Source organism: Gorilla gorilla, chromosome 13 (genome assembly GCF_029281585.2).
Source record: "Gorilla gorilla gorilla isolate KB3781 chromosome 13, NHGRI_mGorGor1-v2.1_pri, whole genome shotgun sequence".
Lineage (NCBI taxonomy): Eukaryota > Metazoa > Chordata > Mammalia > Primates > Hominidae > Gorilla > Gorilla gorilla.
The window spans coordinates 24,558,803-24,576,820 of record NC_073237.2 but is presented as its reverse complement, the minus strand read 5'-3'; the positions used below and the strand labels follow the sequence as shown (position 1 = coordinate 24,576,820).

The window sequence follows — 18,018 nt, the reverse complement described above, 5'->3', positions numbered from 1 at the left end:
CCACCCTAAAGACTATTTCCCAGCATGCCTTGCAGATAGTTGTACCATGTAGGTAAGTTCTGGCCAATGGGATATAAATGGAGTTGTTTGGGGGTTAGCTTTGGGGAGCCTTCCTCTAAAGCCAGAGGCATGCGCACTTTGCCCTTTTGTCTTCATTCCCACCCGCCTTCTGATCCCTAGAATGTAGATGTGGTGGCTGCCATTTGAGATCATGAAGACAGTTTCCCCTGCTAGGGGTGACCAGTGGGAATTGGAAGGGGTCCACCTCCTTGAGCATCATTGAGCCACCTCCCTCACCTGCTTCCCTCTGGGCTTCTTTTACTTTTTTAGAGAAATCAACTCCCATCTTATGTAAGCCATTTTTATATGAGTCTGTGTTACTCAGAGCTGAACTTACTCCTCACTCACTGCCATAGGATCTGAGGAAATCAAGTGGTTCTCTTCTAACCAAGTCACCCTTATGCCTTAAATCCCTCTGATACTGACAGGAGGCAGCCAAATGCCTAGGCAGATAGGAGTGGTCCCCAGTGAAATCCCACCTCCAAGCCAAAGACAGTTCAAAGCCTAAAAGCCAAGCTACAAGTTAGATCCTTGGACCAGACTGAGAACCTGTCTTCCCATTTGGCACACTTTCCTCTGACTGATCATACCCTTCACCTATTTTACACAAGCCTACCCTTTTCTAATTGGTTTTCTACACTGTGGTGCCCTCCTTTGGGTGGTGTCTTTGCTTTAACCTTTTTTGCATGCTCACAAACCAATTAGCACGCATTCCCCATTCTGAGTCCATAAAAAGCCCCAGACCCAGCCACACTGAGGAGAGAAACCACCCAGCTGCAGGGCTGGGGGACCAATTCCCACATCCCTTCTCTGCTGACAGCTGTTCTATTGTTCAATAAAATTCTTCTCTGCCCATCCTCACCCTTCTACTGTCAGCGTGTCCTCATTCTTCTTGGATGTGAGACAAGAGCTCAAGAACTGCTGAACACAGGTACAAGCTATAACACAGGTGGGACAAGTGGGTAGGGTGTCTCTAGCGGCAGGCCTGGGACCCAGAGAGGCCCAGGCAAGGGGGACATTGCTGACCAGAGGTCCCAGCTGGCAAAGTGACTGAGAAGCATCCTGTGTCACTTCTGTGCCTCCTCAGGATACATCCAAACTCCTTAGCAAGGCACTTCAGGCCTTTCATGATCTTGGCATGATCTATGGCTCCAGACTTGGCTCTCAATGGCCCCCACTTATCCCATCACAGCCCAGGCATCAGCCAGGAGGAGGTTCTTATTGCACCCAAAGCCACAGGGCTCCCTCTCATTTCTGACCTTTGGCACATGCAGCTCTGTCTTCCAGAAATGCTGTTTCTCTCCGTGATTCAGCTTTCAAGAATCAGGTCAAGCATCACCTCCTCCAAGAAGCCTCCCCTGACCTTCCCAGGCTTTGTTTAGTTGTTTTGTCCCATTTCCTGTTTCTCTGCTCTCTTGGCACCACTCTCTGGGTTCTCCTTCTCACACTGTGTGAGGGAAACATGCCAGTCTCCATGTCTGTCTGCCTCCCCAGTCTGTGAGTTGCCAGAGGACAGGTATGATGTCTTATTTGTCTCCACACTGCAGGGCCTGGCATAGGTGGGTCAGCAGTAACAGGAGCTGAGTGAAAGAAGGAATGATGAGTGGCAGATGCTTGCTGATGTGGACACTGCTGGGCCTGACAAGGGACTGTGCTGGGGAAACTGTCTTTGAACCAGAAAGAACTAGCTAGAGACAGAGAGGCAAAGTGGAAAGCAAGGGTAATCAGCGCTCACTGTGGCTCCCATACTCTGGTCACCTAGGCATCAGCCCTGTGGATCCAAATAGCCTTTGCGCCCTCCTTGGCAGGTCTGCCCTGCTGTCATTGATGGTAGGGCAGCATTTCAGGCTCGCTCCATCAGCAAGTGTATGAAGATACACTGGGTCCCTGCCAATACTTTGTACTTCAACCATTGCCTTATAGTGGCCCATAACCGGCCATAACAGATTGGGAAAGTCAATTGACTGGGTTTAACAAATAGCATGCATTTAGGCTCCAACATTTGCGGCCCAAGGACTCTGCTGCCAATGAACAAATGAACATTATGTAACAGCTTTACTACAACTTTCTGGGGCTTCAGTCTCCTAGAGGCCCTTGTGTCCTCCTCCTCCTATACCCCTCTGTTTACAGTGGCGATGACTGAGGCCCAGAGGGAGGTGGTGGCTCAAGGTCACACAGAAAGGCTGGAACCAGCACCCAGGCTCTGATAGCCTGCCAGTGCCCTTTGCACCAACTCTACTAGGTTTGGCGATTGCTGTTCAGTAATTAACCGTGGATTTTGAGAAAGACATGGACCCCTCGGGCCCAATCATGAGGTCACAAAAGAACAGATTCATTACACAGTGTTTGAGCGCAGAGGACACTTGCTATTGACTTGGTAACATAATCTTTTTTTTTTTAACTTTTTATTACCAGAAATTTTAAATAAACACAAAAATAGACATTATAATGAATCCCTTTGTGCCAGCAGCTGCCAGCTTAAGTAATTATGAACACCTGCTGTTCTTGGTAACATAACTTGGAATCTTATTTCCTCCTTGGAAACTGGAGGAGACACACACTATAAAACACTATAACCAGAATGATCATTTCAAATTGCAAACTGGATCGTGTCAACCGCCCTTCCTTCTCCCTCAAGACCCTTTAATAGAATCCTCTGCTCCTGGGATGAAGATGGAGCAGAGCTCCTACCCCAGACCTGGACAGCTGTCTCTAGACTTCTTTTAAGTGAGAGAAAAGTACACTTCTCTTGTTTAAGCCACTTTTATTTTGGGTTTTCTCTGATGTCAGTAGTTCTTAAAACTGGCTATACAATGGAATCAATGGAAGAGCTTAAACGCAAAACGAAACAACAACAAAACCAGATAGCCCAGAACAACACCCAGGGACTCCTAGCAATGTGGAGTGTTGCTCAGGTGTTTCCAAAGACTCTCCCAGGTGGTGCTGATGCACAGGCATAGTTGAGAACCACTGTTTCATTATATGCATCCAATCTAACTCTAACTGATACAGGCTCGGCTGAAAGGTCATCTTCTCCCAAGAAGTCTGGGGAGGAACTCAGGGCTGCCTCTTCTGTTTCCACAGAGCTTGGTGCTAATCTTTATTAAGTGTATCAGGCTGGGCATAGTGACTGATGCCTGTAATCCCAACACTTTGGGAGGCTGAGTCGGGAGGATTCATTGAGCCCAGGAGTTTGAGACCAGCCTGGGTAATATGGTGAGACCCTATCTCTAAGAAAAATTTTAAAATTAGCCGAGTGTGGTGGAGGTCAGAAATTCAAAGTGTCTTCTTGGACTAAAATCAAGGTGTTGGCAGGGATGAGTTTCTTCTAGAGACACTGGGGGAGAAGCCTGTCCCTTGCCTTTTCCAACTGCTTGCATTTGTTGTCTTGTGACAGCATCACCTGACCTCTGCTTCCATCCCCACATCTCTTTCTCTGACTCCTGTTTCCCTTCAATAAGGACCCTTGTGATTACATTAGGCCCTAGCTATACAATCTAGAATAATCTCCCACCTCCAGATCATTAACTACAATATCCCCTTTTGCCATGTAAGGTAATGTCTTCATAGGTACCAGGTGTTAGGACATTGACATCTTTAGGGGTCATTATTCTGCCTACCACAATCAGTGTACATAAGGTGAAGCAATAGGGAGTGGTGAGGCCTGTGGCAAACTGGAAAATGAAAGCCCTGCCTAAAGGGGGCAGCTACTACGTGCATCTCTAGTTGAGCCACTCTTCCATATCCACGTGCAGGCCTGATAGTACTAAGTCTTCCAATGTTTCAAGAAAAAATAGAAATGTACATTTTAATGTCAAATATCTCAATGTTTAAGCATTAGAAAGCATAAAATGGGAAAAAAAACCCCACAACTCTGCTGGGGCCAAATAGAACATGTATGCTGGCTTGAGACTTGGGCTACCAGTTTGTGGTGTCTAGTCTGGAGCTTCTTCCTCACTAGGACAGTTAAGGCAGCATTACTTTATTTTGTGCTGCTTGTCACCTTGTCAGTGGGAGAAGAGACAGGCAGGTGTGAAGCCCAGGCTCTCTCTCAGGCCCCAGGGTGGTGTTGGTATTTCCCTTCCATTTACCACCCACGTTCCTCCCTTGACCTCCGTCCAAACTCCTCCTCATCTCTCCAAAAGAAGGAGCTCCCAAGGCTGCACGTGGCCCTGCCTTCAATTACTGTTTAGTTCATTTGCATGTGGCTTTTCTCCTTGACCTTAACATGAGGAGGGGAGCCACAGCCAGGGCAGCGTAGTAAAAGCTGAGCCTTTTGCTCTGCTAGGGTGAACTCTAACTGTGCTTTACAGGTGCTATTGCCACACGTAAGCACTGCAACAGTCTTCTCTCCCTGCCCCACCGGCCCCCAACCTCCTCCTCCTCTCAGTTGGGTCTTCCTTAGTCTCAATGATGCTGTCAGTTAAGGTGTGGTCAAGAAAATGGAAGCCACTCTAGGTGTTTTGAGTAGGAAGAGATTAATATTAACACAAGTGTCGGGAGGCTGGGAAGTGAAGGGCGCTAAGCCATTGTCAAGAAATCTGGAAGTGCTAGGATTATAGGGAGGCTACTACCAGTGTTCTCTGCAGCCCACAGTCATGAACGGAGCGCTCCTTCGGGGGACCTTCAAAGCCTTGGGTAGAAATCCACCTCTGCAGATGCCCACGCACCAGCTGCATGCTTTGCTTCCAGGCCAGTGTTATTTGTGTGATTGTGCAAGAGCTTGGCTTCTAGTCTGCACTTGGATACTAAACCCCTAATCCCTTCCAAAGGGACCTTGGGCAAGTCCCTTTTCCTTTTTGGGTCTCAGTTTCTTCAACTATAAAAATGAGGTGAAGGGGAAGGAAGACAGAGAGGGAGGAGAACTGACTTTGTGGCAAATACTCAGGGGTTGGTTTTGTTCAACAACATTCAGACTTGCTCATGTTCACAGAGAGTAAGCTTCACTTAGAGGATCACTTAGGAAAAAAGAAAAAAGTATATATTGGTTTGATTTTTAAATGTATCTTTATTTTTAAATTTCCATTTCCTGCAAATGCCTCAGTGTCTTGACCTAGTCTTGCCTCTTCCGTTCAAATACAGAAAATGATTATGCTCAGTGTAGAAGAAACACTCAGTGCAGATTTCAGTCCTTTTGTTTGGAATCTAGCTGATCTGTACGTCATTCTCAGAGCTAGATTCTTCTTCAGTAACTTCCTAGACATATAAGGCTCTACAACGCTGAAGGATAGAAATTGCTTCTCTTCTCCCACCAGCCCAGTGTAAACACATCCCTGGATGACACTGACCTGACTATGGCTTGTGTTATTTCACCCTTTCCCCTTCAATCCACACAGGCTCCAGGTCCAATATCCTTACAAAGGGCCTGGATCTTTTTTTGTTAATTAAAAAGCTGAATCCATCACATTCCTGGAAAATAGTCAACCCTCTACAAAAATAATTTGTGCATTTTACCTTCAGCTACTGCACATTCATTCTTCTCTCCAAACCATAAATGTCAAGCACTGTGGAAGGTTCTTTTTTTTTTTTTTTTTTTTGAGGAGGGGTAAATACCTTGCAACAGGACCACTTTGGTGAGTTCTGATGCCAGTCACAGCTTAGAAAGTGTCAAAGGTGGGCATGCTGGATAGAATCTAGACATAACACATTTGCAGGCAAAGTCACTTTCTGGAAATAATCATGACGGAGTCAAAGACTCCTCAGAAACCACTTAGGCCAGTGCTTCCCAAATATGGTTATATATCAGAAGCATATGAGAAACTTGGCCAGGTGCAGTGGCTCATGCCTGTAATCCCCGCACTTTGGGAGGCTAAGCAGGGCGGATCACTTGAGGTCAGGAGTTTGAGACCAGCCTGGTCAACATGGTGAAACCCCGTCTCTACTAAAAATACAAAAATTAGCTGGGCATGGTGGCACGCTCCTGTAGTCCCAGCTACTCAGGAGTCTGAGGCAGGAGACTCACCTGAATTGGGGAGGCGGAGGCGGCAGTGAGCCGAGATGGCACTGTTGTACTCCAGCCTGGGTGACAGAGTAAGACTCCATCTCAAAACAAAACAAAACAAAACAAAACAAAAAAGGAAGCATATGAGAAACTTAACAAAAACTTCTGGGCTCCAACCTACATCTAATAATTTAGACTCTCTGAAGGCAAGGTCCAGGAGATTGTTAAAAAACAAAAACAAAAACACAAACAAAAAAAAACTAAGCTCCCCACTCAATTCTGATATATAGCTAAGTTTGGGAGCCCCTTGTCTAGTTCTTATCTGAACTAGGATTTTGCCACATGGTTATCTGTCCTTCCCTGTACTCCTCCAGTGATGGGAGGCCCACTGCCTTTCAAGGGAGCCCCTCCCAGCCTTAGCCAGTTCTGCTTTTTCTGGGAGTTATTCCTCTGTATATTTCACCGGTCTGGCTCTGCCTTCTAGGACCCCACAGATCCTATCTGGTTTTGCCCTTCAGAGATTTGGACGGCACAGCCTTGTCTTTCAAGTTCTAAAGGGTGAACATCCCAGTTCCTTCAGCTGCTCCTCAAAGGGCACAGCCTCCAACCTTGCCGCGTGGGGGCCACTTCCTGTCTGCAGCTGGCCTCTCAGACCTGCCACAGTTTCCAATGCACTCTGACATGAGGACTGATACTCATTTTGCCATAAACTCACTCCCTCTATCAATGAGGCCTCTTAAGGATTGGTCAGTTAATCATTAAGTCAATCAGTCCTGGAGTGCTATGCCAAGTGCCCAAGGGGAGCTAGGCTGTCCACGTGCTGTGGGGGAGGCAGGAGGGCCTTGGCAGGGGGCTCATGCCGTTGCTGGAGAAACCCAAGGAAAGCATGGGCATCAAGGTGATAAGATGCCAATCATAGTGCCTTCATGGAGGGCTAACTTTTGCAGCAAAGGCTGTGAACATCCTAAGGATGATATGGTAGCAAAAGATTCCATAGAGATGTAGCTTAAGGAAAGAACTAAGTGAATTAGGTCCAAGCAGTCGCATGTGAGCACCCTAGATCAGTGGAGAGGCAGGGATTTAATACAAGGAACTGGGTGCTTACAGACCTGCTGCAAGTGCCGGAGGCAGAAGCAAGCCTTAGCCAGACCAGGACCAACCCTCAGGACAATATGGACATGGCCCACCAGCCTCGTGCCTGCCTGAGGCTACTTCAGACACCCTCCTGCAGCCTCCATTCAAAGAGCAGGAAGCCAGGTCAAGGAGCGGCTACAGCCACAGCGGCCAGTCCACAGCCAGGAAGCTGGAGAAGGGACAAGGAATGCTGCCGCAGAACATCTCCCATTTCTGCTATCCTGCTAGTGCCACCCTACAGGGGCAGGACAATACCCTCCAATGCGTGCCCGCCTTCCACATCCGGCAGAGTACTACTAATTGGCAGCACCTAGTCCACATCCAGAACTCTAACTGCAAATGAGGCTGGGAAACATGGCGGTTAGCTTTTGGACCTCCCTAGCCGGAAGGAAGGTGCAGCGAGGGTGGAGTGAGAGAGATGCATGTTCAGTGGTCCATCTTGGCAACCTTTATAGCAACAAAATGGAGACAATTAAATGTCCAACAGTTTACCCCTACAACAGAATTCTATGCCACCTTGGAGAGGATGATGTCATCTGTAATTAGTGATAGGAGAAAACTTCAAAATACAGCGCTAAGTTTTTAAATTTTTTTTAAAGCAGCACAACAGAGGTTACTATATGATTTTATGTTTATTAAAATAATTTTGAAAGATGCAGAGGAAACAATACTAGCAGGACGAACACCGTAATAATGGCTACCCTAGCTGAAGAGATTACAGGTGATATTTTTCTTCTTTTTTCATCCTTTCCTGTGTTTTCCAAGCTTTGTACACTGTGCATACATTCTTTTTGTCCTTAGGACAAAAATGTACTTTGAAAAATGCCCAAATATAAAATCTTCTTGAAGGAACTGAAGAAAGGAGCAGTGAAAGTGGAGGACAGAAACTAGTGAATCCTGGACAAAAAAAGTGAGGGAGAGGCGAGGCAGAGAAGGGGTTAAGGGGAGTCTCAAGGATGGCAGTCGATTAAGCAGCGTCTTGCAGCGGGGAGAAATGCAAAGTATAGTTGGGGTTCGGTCTCCGAAAACTTTGCTGTGTGACCTGGGGAAGCCCCTGCCCCTCTCTGGGTATCTCTGTTTCCGCTCCCAAACCAGTGCCTTAGGACCCTAGATCTGAGCAACGTGGACACTGGGCTTGCGGAGGAGACCCGAGGGAGGGAGCGCTGAAGCGGTGCGGGCTGCCGGGGGTAGAGGGGCGGGGACCGGGAAAGACCAGGCTGGGCGAGGGAGGAGCAGCCTTGGCCGGCGACGGGACGTAGGCAGCGCCCCAGGCGCAGGCGGAGCCTCACTGGCCGCTGAGCCCCGGGCTGCGCGGAGGCGGGACCTGCGGCCAGCCCTGGGCGGCCATCTGGACAGAGCTAGGAGGGCCGGAACCAGAACCCAAGCGTGATCCTGAACCGAAGCGTGATCCTGAACCGAAGCCCGAGCCTGCTGCAGGTAACTAACGCTGGTCTCCCCTCGGCTTCCCCGGGAAGCCGCAGCTCCCGGCGCCGCGTGGGGGCTTTCCTCTCTGGGCCGCGGCGTCCCCATCTGGGGGCTGGCCTTTCCGCCGTTGCACTGTAGGACTCTCGCCACGTCCCCTAATCCCATCCCCCGCCTCTGGGTGACGCTGCAGGAGCCCCGAGGACACAGACGCCCCCAGACCTTACCACGTTAGCTCGACCTCAACACTCCTGCCCACTAGGCCCACTTCAACAGAGGGCCCCTGACCATAGCCCAGAGGCTTGGACAAGCCCAAAGGTTGCGCCCTTTCCCCCGCAGAAGGGGTGAGGTGGGCGCCGCTGCAGTTCCCGCGGATAGAGAAGGTCCGGTCCTTACCGCTGTGGGTGAACTGTAAAAAATTGCCCATATTCAGGAGAATATGCAAAGCTTGGTTTGTGAAAATCTGGGGTGAGGCTCCTATACTTTCTTGCTGTGTATCCTCGGTGAGTCCCTGAACCTCTCTGATGCCCAGCCTTCTTCCAGAATGGGGGTCATCATCAACCCTGACCACCCAGGGACTGCAGAGAGGCTTGGCAAATTTCCCGTGAGAAGACGGCCTGCAAACTGTAAAGCATGATGCTCTGTGAGCTGTGATCTTCCTATCAGCAAGTGGAGGCCCCAGCAAGAACCCCATATAGGCCCCAAGAGTAGGAACGGCCTTGGCGTGGCTGCAAAGGTTTGCCAACCTTCGCGTGGCTGCAAAGGTTTGCCAGCCTTGGCCTATGACCACCTCTCCTGACTGCTTCACCCCTCCAATCCTTACCCCATGGATTGGTGACTCCCCTTTCCCCTACCTCCTTTTGGTCTCCTCACCCTCAGAGCCAGGCCTGTTGGTGGCAAGGGGGCTGTGTCCCAGCATATGGCAAAGTCCTGAGCTAAATGGAACCCTGGGCACCCCTGGCAGATCTGCTGACTCAGCTTCCCCCTGTGGGATATGATGAGGTTTCTCTTCAAATAATCTGATCAATCTTTTATTCTTTAATTCTTAGTATCCCCCCGCTTTTTTTTTTCATTTTTTTCCTTTTTGCCTTTGTTAGATGCCCAGGCACGCCACAGTACCAAGCGTTATCAGTACCAGCTCACATTCCTTTGCTTATTTGGAAAGAAGACTAACTTTCTAGCTCATTACAGACACCCCTTCCCGTTTCTCTCCACTTTCTTTTACGTTCCCACTCTATCTAAAATAAATCAAATGTTTAGCCAACCGGGATTAGTTTAGATTGTACGACCCGACCCCAGCCAATGGGGAAAGGGTACAGGGGCAGGACTTGCATCAGGAATAAAGGCTCTCGTGCCCCTTTGTTCAGGTGTGCTCTCATGGCAACTGGCCAAGGAGGCATCCCTCTGCTCAGAAGTAAAATTGCTTTGCTAAGAATCCCGTGTTCGAGTGTTCAATTTCCTTAGGATTTTGAGCATTATTCCTAACACCCGCAAGGGGAAGGGAAACTTTCTTGGTCAGCATTGATTATTATTATTATTTTTAGATACAGTCTTGCTCTGTTACCCAGGCTGGAGTGCAGTGGCACAATCATGGCTCGCTGCAGCCTCAACCTCCTGGGCTCAGGTGATTGCCCCCACCTCAGCCTCCCAAGCAGCTAGAACTACAGGCATGCACCACTATGCTTGGCAAATTTATTTTTATTTTTTTGTAGAGACACGGTTCTTGCTATGTGCTCAGGCTGGTCTCAAACTCCTGGCCTCAAGCAATCCTTCCACTTCGGCCTACCAAAGCATTACCAGCGTAAGCCACCATGCCCATCACATTGATTTTTATGGGGCCGGGGACCTACATGGAGCCTTGCTTTCCTGATTGAGTTTTTTGTTCCTCTCCCTGCCCAGGGGTGGAGGGTGAGAGGCTGGGGGTGAAGGGACAGGCAGGTGCAATTCCATTTTACTGCTGGGCGGAGCAAGACTCACGAGACATCAAAGGCAGAGAGATTCAAATTCTGACTGAAGAATAACTGCTTCAACTAATCTGGGAACATTACACTCTGTTTAATTTTCATTTATATGTATTATATGCTGTTTAAGTTTTATAACAGTAGTTGTTTTAACGAAGTCTACACTCTTCAGAGTTGTAGCTTTTCTTCTCAGCTGCCTCCTGACTTGCTGCACCTCTGGGAAAGCTGAAAAGGGATGCTGAGACCTGTGGTTGGGGGATGCTGGGCTAGGTCAATTTCTGAGGCACGGCCAGTTCTGATGTCCTGAGTGGAGCTTGCCAGGGTTTTTATATGCAAGACATCATTCAACATAACCCCATGAGGCATTTCACATATGGGGGAACTGAGGCACAGAGGTGAAATGAAGCAAGTCCCTCTCAGAGAACAACCATCTCCAAATCCCTTTGATTTCTACTCAAGTCTTAGGTCAATTCTTAGACAGGCTTTGTGGCAATTTCAGTGTTTTCTCAGTGTATCATTCAGTACTGTGTGTTGAGCTGCTGCTCTGTAGCAGGCATACCTCTAGGCTCGGGGACATAACAATAAATGGAACAGAAAAATAAGGTCCTGTGCTCATGGAGCTTGCATTTTATTGGGGGGAGACAGACAAACATATAAGCCTGTAAAGATAGTATTTGGGATGTGAGATAGAGAAGGAGTAAAGCAGGGTAGGGGGGATAGAGAGTGTTGGGGTGGGAAGGGTTGCAATTTTATAAAGGGTGGTCAGGGAAGGCCTTGCTGAGACAGTGGCTTTTGAGACCCAGCAGAGGTGAGGGAGTGAGCTGAGGATAGGTGGGACGTGATGGAGTTGGCCCAGAGAGTTCATCAGGGCCCTCACAGCTCTTATAGTCTGTGTTTTTAGAGGTGACAGTCCTTTATGCTGGAATCTTGAAATGTTTGAGCTGGTGGGCCCTTGGGTACCACCACCTGCCTTCTCCCACCTGTTCACCCTGGTTTCTTTTGTCCCTCTCCAGAGTGTCAGCATGCTGCGCTTCCTGGTACCCCGGCTGCTTAGCCTCCAGGGCAGGACCGCCCGCTACTCCTCGGCAGCAGCCCTCCCAAGCCCCATTCTGAACCCAGACATCCCCTACAACCAGCTGTTCATCGACAATGAATGGCAAGATGCAGTCAGCAAGAAGACCTTCCCAACGGTCAACCCTACCACCGGGGAGGTCATTGGGCACGTGGCTGAAGGTGACCGGGCTGATGTGGATCGGGCTGTGAAAGCAGCCCGGGAAGCCTTCCGCCTGGGGTCTCCATGGCGCCAGATGGATGCCTCTGAGCGGGGCCGGCTGCTGAACCGCCTGGCAGACCTAGTGGAGCGGGATCGAGTCTACTTGGCCTCACTGGAGACCTTGGACAATGGGAAGCCTTTCCAAGAGTCTTACGCCTTGGACTTGGATGAGGTCATCAAGGTGTATCGGTACTTTGCTGGATGGGCTGACAAGTGGCATGGCAAGACCATCCCCATGGATGGCCAGCATTTCTGCTTCACCCGGCATGAGCCCATTGGTGTCTGTGGCCAGATCATCCCGTGGAACTTCCCCTTGGTCATGCAGGGTTGGAAACTTGCCCCGGCACTCGCCACAGGCAACACTGTGGTTATGAAGGTGGCAGAGCAGACCCCCCTCTCTGCCCTGTATTTGGCCTCCCTCATCAAGGAGGCAGGCTTTCCCCCTGGGGTGGTGAACATCATCACGGGCTATGGCCCAACAGCAGGTGCGGCCATCGCCCAGCACATGGATGTTGACAAAGTTGCCTTCACCGGTTCCACCGAGGTGGGCCACCTGATCCAGAAAGCAGCTGGCGATTCCAACCTCAAGAGAGTCACCCTGGAGCTGGGTGGTAAGAGCCCCAGCATCGTGCTGGCCGATGCTGACATGGAGCATGCCGTGGAGCAGTGCCACGAAGCCCTTTTCTTCAACATGGGCCAGTGCTGCTGTGCTGGCTCCCGGACCTTCGTGGAAGAATCCATCTACAATGAGTTTCTCGAGAGAACCGTGGAGAAAGCAAAGCAGAGGAAAGTAGGGAACCCCTTTGAGCTGGACACCCAGCAGGGGCCTCAGGTGGACAAGGAGCAGTTTGAACGAGTCCTAGGCTACATCCAGCTGGGCCAGAAGGAGGGCGCAAAACTCCTCTGTGGCGGAGAGCGTTTTGGGGAGCGTGGTTTCTTCATCAAGCCTACTGTCTTTGGTGGCGTGCAGGATGACATGAGAATTGCCAAAGAGGAGATCTTTGGGCCTGTGCAGCCCCTGTTCAAGTTCAAGAAGATTGAGGAGGTGATTGAGAGGGCCAACAACACCAGGTATGGCCTGGCTGCAGCTGTGTTCACCCGGGATCTGGACAAGGCCATGTACTTCACCCAGGCACTCCAGGCCGGGACCGTGTGGGTAAACACCTACAACATCGTCACCTGCCACACGCCATTTGGAGGGTTTAAGGAATCTGGAAATGGGAGGGAGCTGGGTGAGGATGGGCTTAAGGCCTACACAGAGGTGAAGACAGTCACCATCAAGGTTCCTCAGAAGAACTCGTAAGAGCAGCTGTCAGGGAGGCCCAGTCACAGTCCAGCAATTCCACAACCACCTTGACCAATGCTTGCCAAACTGTTTTAAAGCCAAGAACACCCTTTCTTTGTTCCAAATTAACTCTTAGAAGAAACCCCACAAATAAAGCAATTCAATCAAGGCTGTTCTATTTAAATCAGAGATGGGGACCAGGCTCAGAGTTCTACCTATCTAACCCTCAACCACAGCCCCCTTGGTGGCCCATGAGTTGCTTCCATGAAATCTTAGGAGTCTCTGGAAGACAGATTAAAAACCAGTGATCTGTAATTTGTAGCTCTTCCTGCTGATCCAAGGACTTCCCCATGGGTGCGCTTGATGGTTTAGTGGATCAACTCAACTCAGAACATAAGCTTGGAAAGTGTTAGGGGTTTTGAACTAGGTGGATACTAAATCTCGGCCCCACTCTTCATTGGCTTAACCTAAAAACCAGAGGTGCTCTTCCTTGTCTGTGTGCCAGTTGCTGGCTGTTTTAGTTGCTTGCCCTTCATTTTGCTACTGATTTTCCTTAATTTGTGGGAAGGAGTAGGCAAAGAATATGCTTACATGATTACACCTGTAAAGTAAGCCCAAACATCCCAAATGTCCATCAACTGATGAGTGGATTAATAAAATGTTTCCATGGAATATTCCTTGGATTACTCAGCCATAAAAAGGATTGAAGTACTGATACACGCTGTGACATTAGTGAACCCTGAAAACATCCTTCTCAGTGAAACAAGCCAGAGAGATGTACAAGGCTACAGACTGTATGATTCCATTTATATGAAATATATATACTAGGCAAATCCATGGAGATGGAACATAGATAAGTGGTTGCCAGGGGATAGAGGAGTAACTGTTAGTGGGCATGGGATTTGTTTTTGGGAGGTTTTGAAAATGTTCTGGAGTTGAACAATAGTAATGGTTGCACGATTTGGTAAAAATACTAAAAACTATGGAATTGTTTAATTATGGTATATGAATTAATTTCTTTTTTTCTGTTTTTTTTTTTTTTTTTTTTTTTTGACATGGAGTCTCACTCTGTCACCCAGGCTGGAGTGCAGTGGTGTGATCTCGTCTCACTGCAACCTCCGCCTCCCAGATTCAAGCGATTCTCCTGTCTCAGCCTCCTGAGTAGCTGGGATTATAGGTGCACGCCATCACACCTGGCTAATTTTTGTATTTTTGGTAGAGATGAGGTTTCACCATTTTGGCCAGGCTGATCTTGAACTCCTGACCTCAGGTGATCCACCTGCCTCGGCCTCCCAAAGTGCTGGGATTACAGGTATGAGCCACAACACCCAGCCATGAATTAACTCCATTAAAAGATAAACGTATACATTCTGTGAGCAAATCCATTTTGTCTCCATATTGTCCTGCTACTGAACATTTTATAGAGTGTGGGGGATGGAAGGGACCCAGGTGGTCTAGTCAACCCCCAGTCAGGTGCAAAAGTCCCCTCCCCAATGTTTCTGTTTTTGTTTTCTCTTGGATGGGTGACAAAGTGCAACTGTAAGACCCATAGAGAAAAACTCTGGTTCCTGCTCAGAATGGGCCCATCTTGTTGGACTCATTTCCACAGCCCCCCACCCCTTCCAAACCATACCCACCCTTCAATCCAAGCCTAGCATGGGGGCCACCTTGACATGCTGGGGATTTCCAGAGTTTCAAACCTCAGAGCTCATAATGTTTATTGTTAGTCTTGCTACATTCATTCCCCAACTGATGGGAGTGAAGGCAAATCCAAGCCAGCCAGGCCACAATACAGAAGCAGAATGCTGAGCCTCCCTCTCTTGGTCCATCTTTCTAGACCATGCTGCTTACAAGCCACCTTACGTTCAAGTCCCCCCATTCCTGTAAATGCACACCCCACTCATCTCTGCTTCCCAGGCTCAAGCAATCCTCCCACCTGAGCCTCCCAAGTAGCTGGGACTACAGGCACTCACCACCATGCCTGGCTAATTTTATTTTTTTTTTTGGTATTTTTTGTAGAGATGAGGTTTCACCATGTTTCCCAGGCTGGCCTCAAACTGCTGGTCTCAAGCAACTCTCCTGCCACGGCCTCCCAAAGTGCTGGAATTACAGGCATGAGCCACCATGCCTGGCCCCAGTCAACTCTTAAACATCCTATTGTCTTACCTAGGCAACATGATGATTTTGTTTATTATCATAACTTGGGTTTGGCTGGAAACTGCTGCTTGAGGGTTCGGAGTCTGTTTGGTTCCCTCACCTCCCTTCCTAGGATCTCCTTTCTACACCATTTGTCTACAGCTAAGGTGGCCCTGACACTCCCCCATAGTGCACCTTCTACGGACTTCTCTGGGAGGCTGTTGGCACCTCTGTTGCACAGCAGTGAAAGTTTCTCATAAACACACTGGGACGTGGAAGTGGGCGGGTGGGTGTCTCTAATGATTAATGTGCAACATCACAATATTTTAACAAATCCATTCCTTATTTAAGTTTCAATACTCCTTAACCAAAGAGGAGCTCTGTAGACAGTGTTCCAGTATGGAATGGGATTGGAAAAGACAATCTTCATGGTCCCTTGTTTTGAGCCCTGAAATTCTGAGAGTGAGGAGCCCGTAGGTTGGATTGTTAATAAGCTCAGCCATCACGGCTCCTCAACCCATTTTTAAATTCTTTTAAAATTTTATTTATTTATTTATTCATTGAGATAGGGTCTCATTCTGTTGTCCAGGGTGGGTGCAGTGACACGATCATGGTGCACTGCAGCCTCCACCTCTTGGGCTCAAGCAATCCTCACACCTCAGCCTCCTGAGTAGCTGGGACTACAGGCATATGTCGTGACGCCTAGCTGATTTGTGTATTTTTTGGAGAGACAGGGTTTTGCCTCATAGCCCAGGCTGGTCTTGAAGTCCTGAGTTCAAACGATCTGCCCACCTTGGCCTCCCAAAGTGCTGGGATTACAGGCGTGAGCCACCAAGCCCAGTCCCCTCCACTCATTTTACCACTGTGCTGAATGCACAGACTTGTGAGCAGGGAGGTTTAACTGGGTGTCCTCATTCAGGCCAGACACTGCCCACCAGACTCACACTTGGGAGATATTGCAATTGGGGGCTTCCATCCACTTAGCAAACTCTCACCAAGATCTTACTCCATAAACACTATGCCAGGCACCTTGCCATGCTATGGAAGCCTCACAACCATCCTATAAAGCAGGTAGTGGAGTAGTGGAGTTACCGCCCCACTTTTTTCAGGTGAGGGAAAGGAAGTGGAGAGGTTTAATAGGGAACTCTTCTGGAATCAGTTCCCCATGAGCATGCATGAGGGACCAGAGAGCAGGGCATACTGGCAAGCACATGGAACCAACCCTCCAAGCCTGGAGAACCCACGGCAAAGCCCAGCAAGCCCTACACACCCAAGCCAGCCACTGTGCTGGATGTATTAGAGCTGCTGCTCAGTCCCACCGGTTCTCCTCAGACCCGGGGCCATTTGGGAACTTTGATTTGGGTTGGCTCCATTCTGGGTGTGAGGCTGACCTCTGGTGGCCACCTGATTCATTAATTCACACAAGTAACTGGTTTAAGAAAAAACAAAGGGGTTAGTGGGGGCGATGGTCCTGCTCTAGGCCTATTGTTGGGGGAAAGAGAATTGAGTAAGACAGTCCCTTCCCTGCAGGAGCTCACAGCTGGGCAGGGGAGACAATTAGAGAGCCGGGTGGACAGTGCAGTGAGAAGCACAGAGGCCATGAGATCATGAGCGGAAAGCAAGCCTCTGTATCAAGCACACACGGTGGGCCACCTCCCTTCATGCTTCTTTCTTTTTTTTAATTTCGAGATGGAGTCTCGCTCTGTCTACCAGGCTGGAGTGCAGTGGCGCAATCTTGGCTCACTGTAACCTCTGCCTCCTGGGTGCCTCCTGAGTGCCTCCTGAGTAGCTGGGATTACAAGCACACACCACCACGTCCGGCTAATTTTTGTAGTTTTAGTAGAGACAGGGTTTCACTTTCTAACTGCCATCAGGGCCCTCAGTATTATTCTTCTGCACTTGATAGACATCGAGCCCGGGAGGTGTTCAGCAGTGAGTGGAGCCAGGCTCAAGCTCAGGTCCTCTGACTCTGCCAGACACCGCTGCCTCCCAGGGCTCCCAGCTCAGTTCAGGCACAGGCCCAGTGGGAGTGGGCATGGGGTCCTGCTAAATGACTAGCAGGGGACCAGAGGGATAAGGGAAGGATGCTCCTGGAGTCTGAGAAATATGGAGGGTTGGAGGAAGGGCAAGTTTTTCCATGAGGAGGAAAGAGGCAGGGAGGAAAAGCATGGGGGCAGGGGGCAGGCAGGGGCTGGACTGTGAAAGGGCTCGTGCATCCTTTCAGAAAGCTCACACTTGGTCTAGCAATGGGAGGGTGCTTTTTGGTTTTGCTTTTGTTTTTTAAACAGGGTCTCCCTCTGCCACACAGGCTGGAGCACAGTTGCTTGATCATAGCTCACTACAGCTTCAAACTCCTGGGCTCAAGCGATCCTCCCACCTGAGCCTCCCAAGTAACTGGGACTACAGGTGTGTGCCACCATGCTGGGTTAATTTTTTAACATTTTGTAGAGATGGGGGACATCTCGCTGTGTAGCCCAGGCTGGTCTTGAACTCCTGGCCTCAAGCAATCCTCCTGCCTCAGCCACCCAAAGTGCTGAGATTACAGGTGTGAGCCACCATGTCTGGCTGCCCCCGAGGGCTTTTAAAGGAAAGTGATAGGATCACATTCGGTTTCTGAAGCTGGCTCTGCTTCAATGTGGAGGATAGATTGAAGGAGTTGACCTGGAGTCAGCACCTCTCAGGACATTGTTGCTTGCGCCCAAAGTGATGCTGGCCTACCTGGGTGTGGGGTGGGGGCAGAGTCTGGACAGCCAGAAGGCAGGCTTCAGGGCATGATGACAGATGGACAACTTGGCACAAGAGAGGA

At 49.3% G+C, this 18,018-nt stretch overlaps 1 protein-coding gene across 1 annotated transcript; it reads left to right on the top strand.

Moving 5' to 3' along the window:
• Positions 1–8,501: 8,501 nt before the first annotated feature.
• ALDH1B1 (aldehyde dehydrogenase 1 family member B1) lies at positions 8,502–14,072 on the top strand. The gene is made up of 2 exons (XM_004048053.5): positions 8,502–8,572; positions 11,532–14,072. The coding sequence occupies exon 2, from the start codon at positions 11,541–11,543 to the stop codon at positions 13,092–13,094; it is 1,554 nt and encodes a 517-aa protein (XP_004048101.4). The 5' UTR covers positions 8,502–8,572; positions 11,532–11,540; the 3' UTR covers positions 13,095–14,072.
• Positions 14,073–18,018: the final 3,946 nt, after the last annotated feature.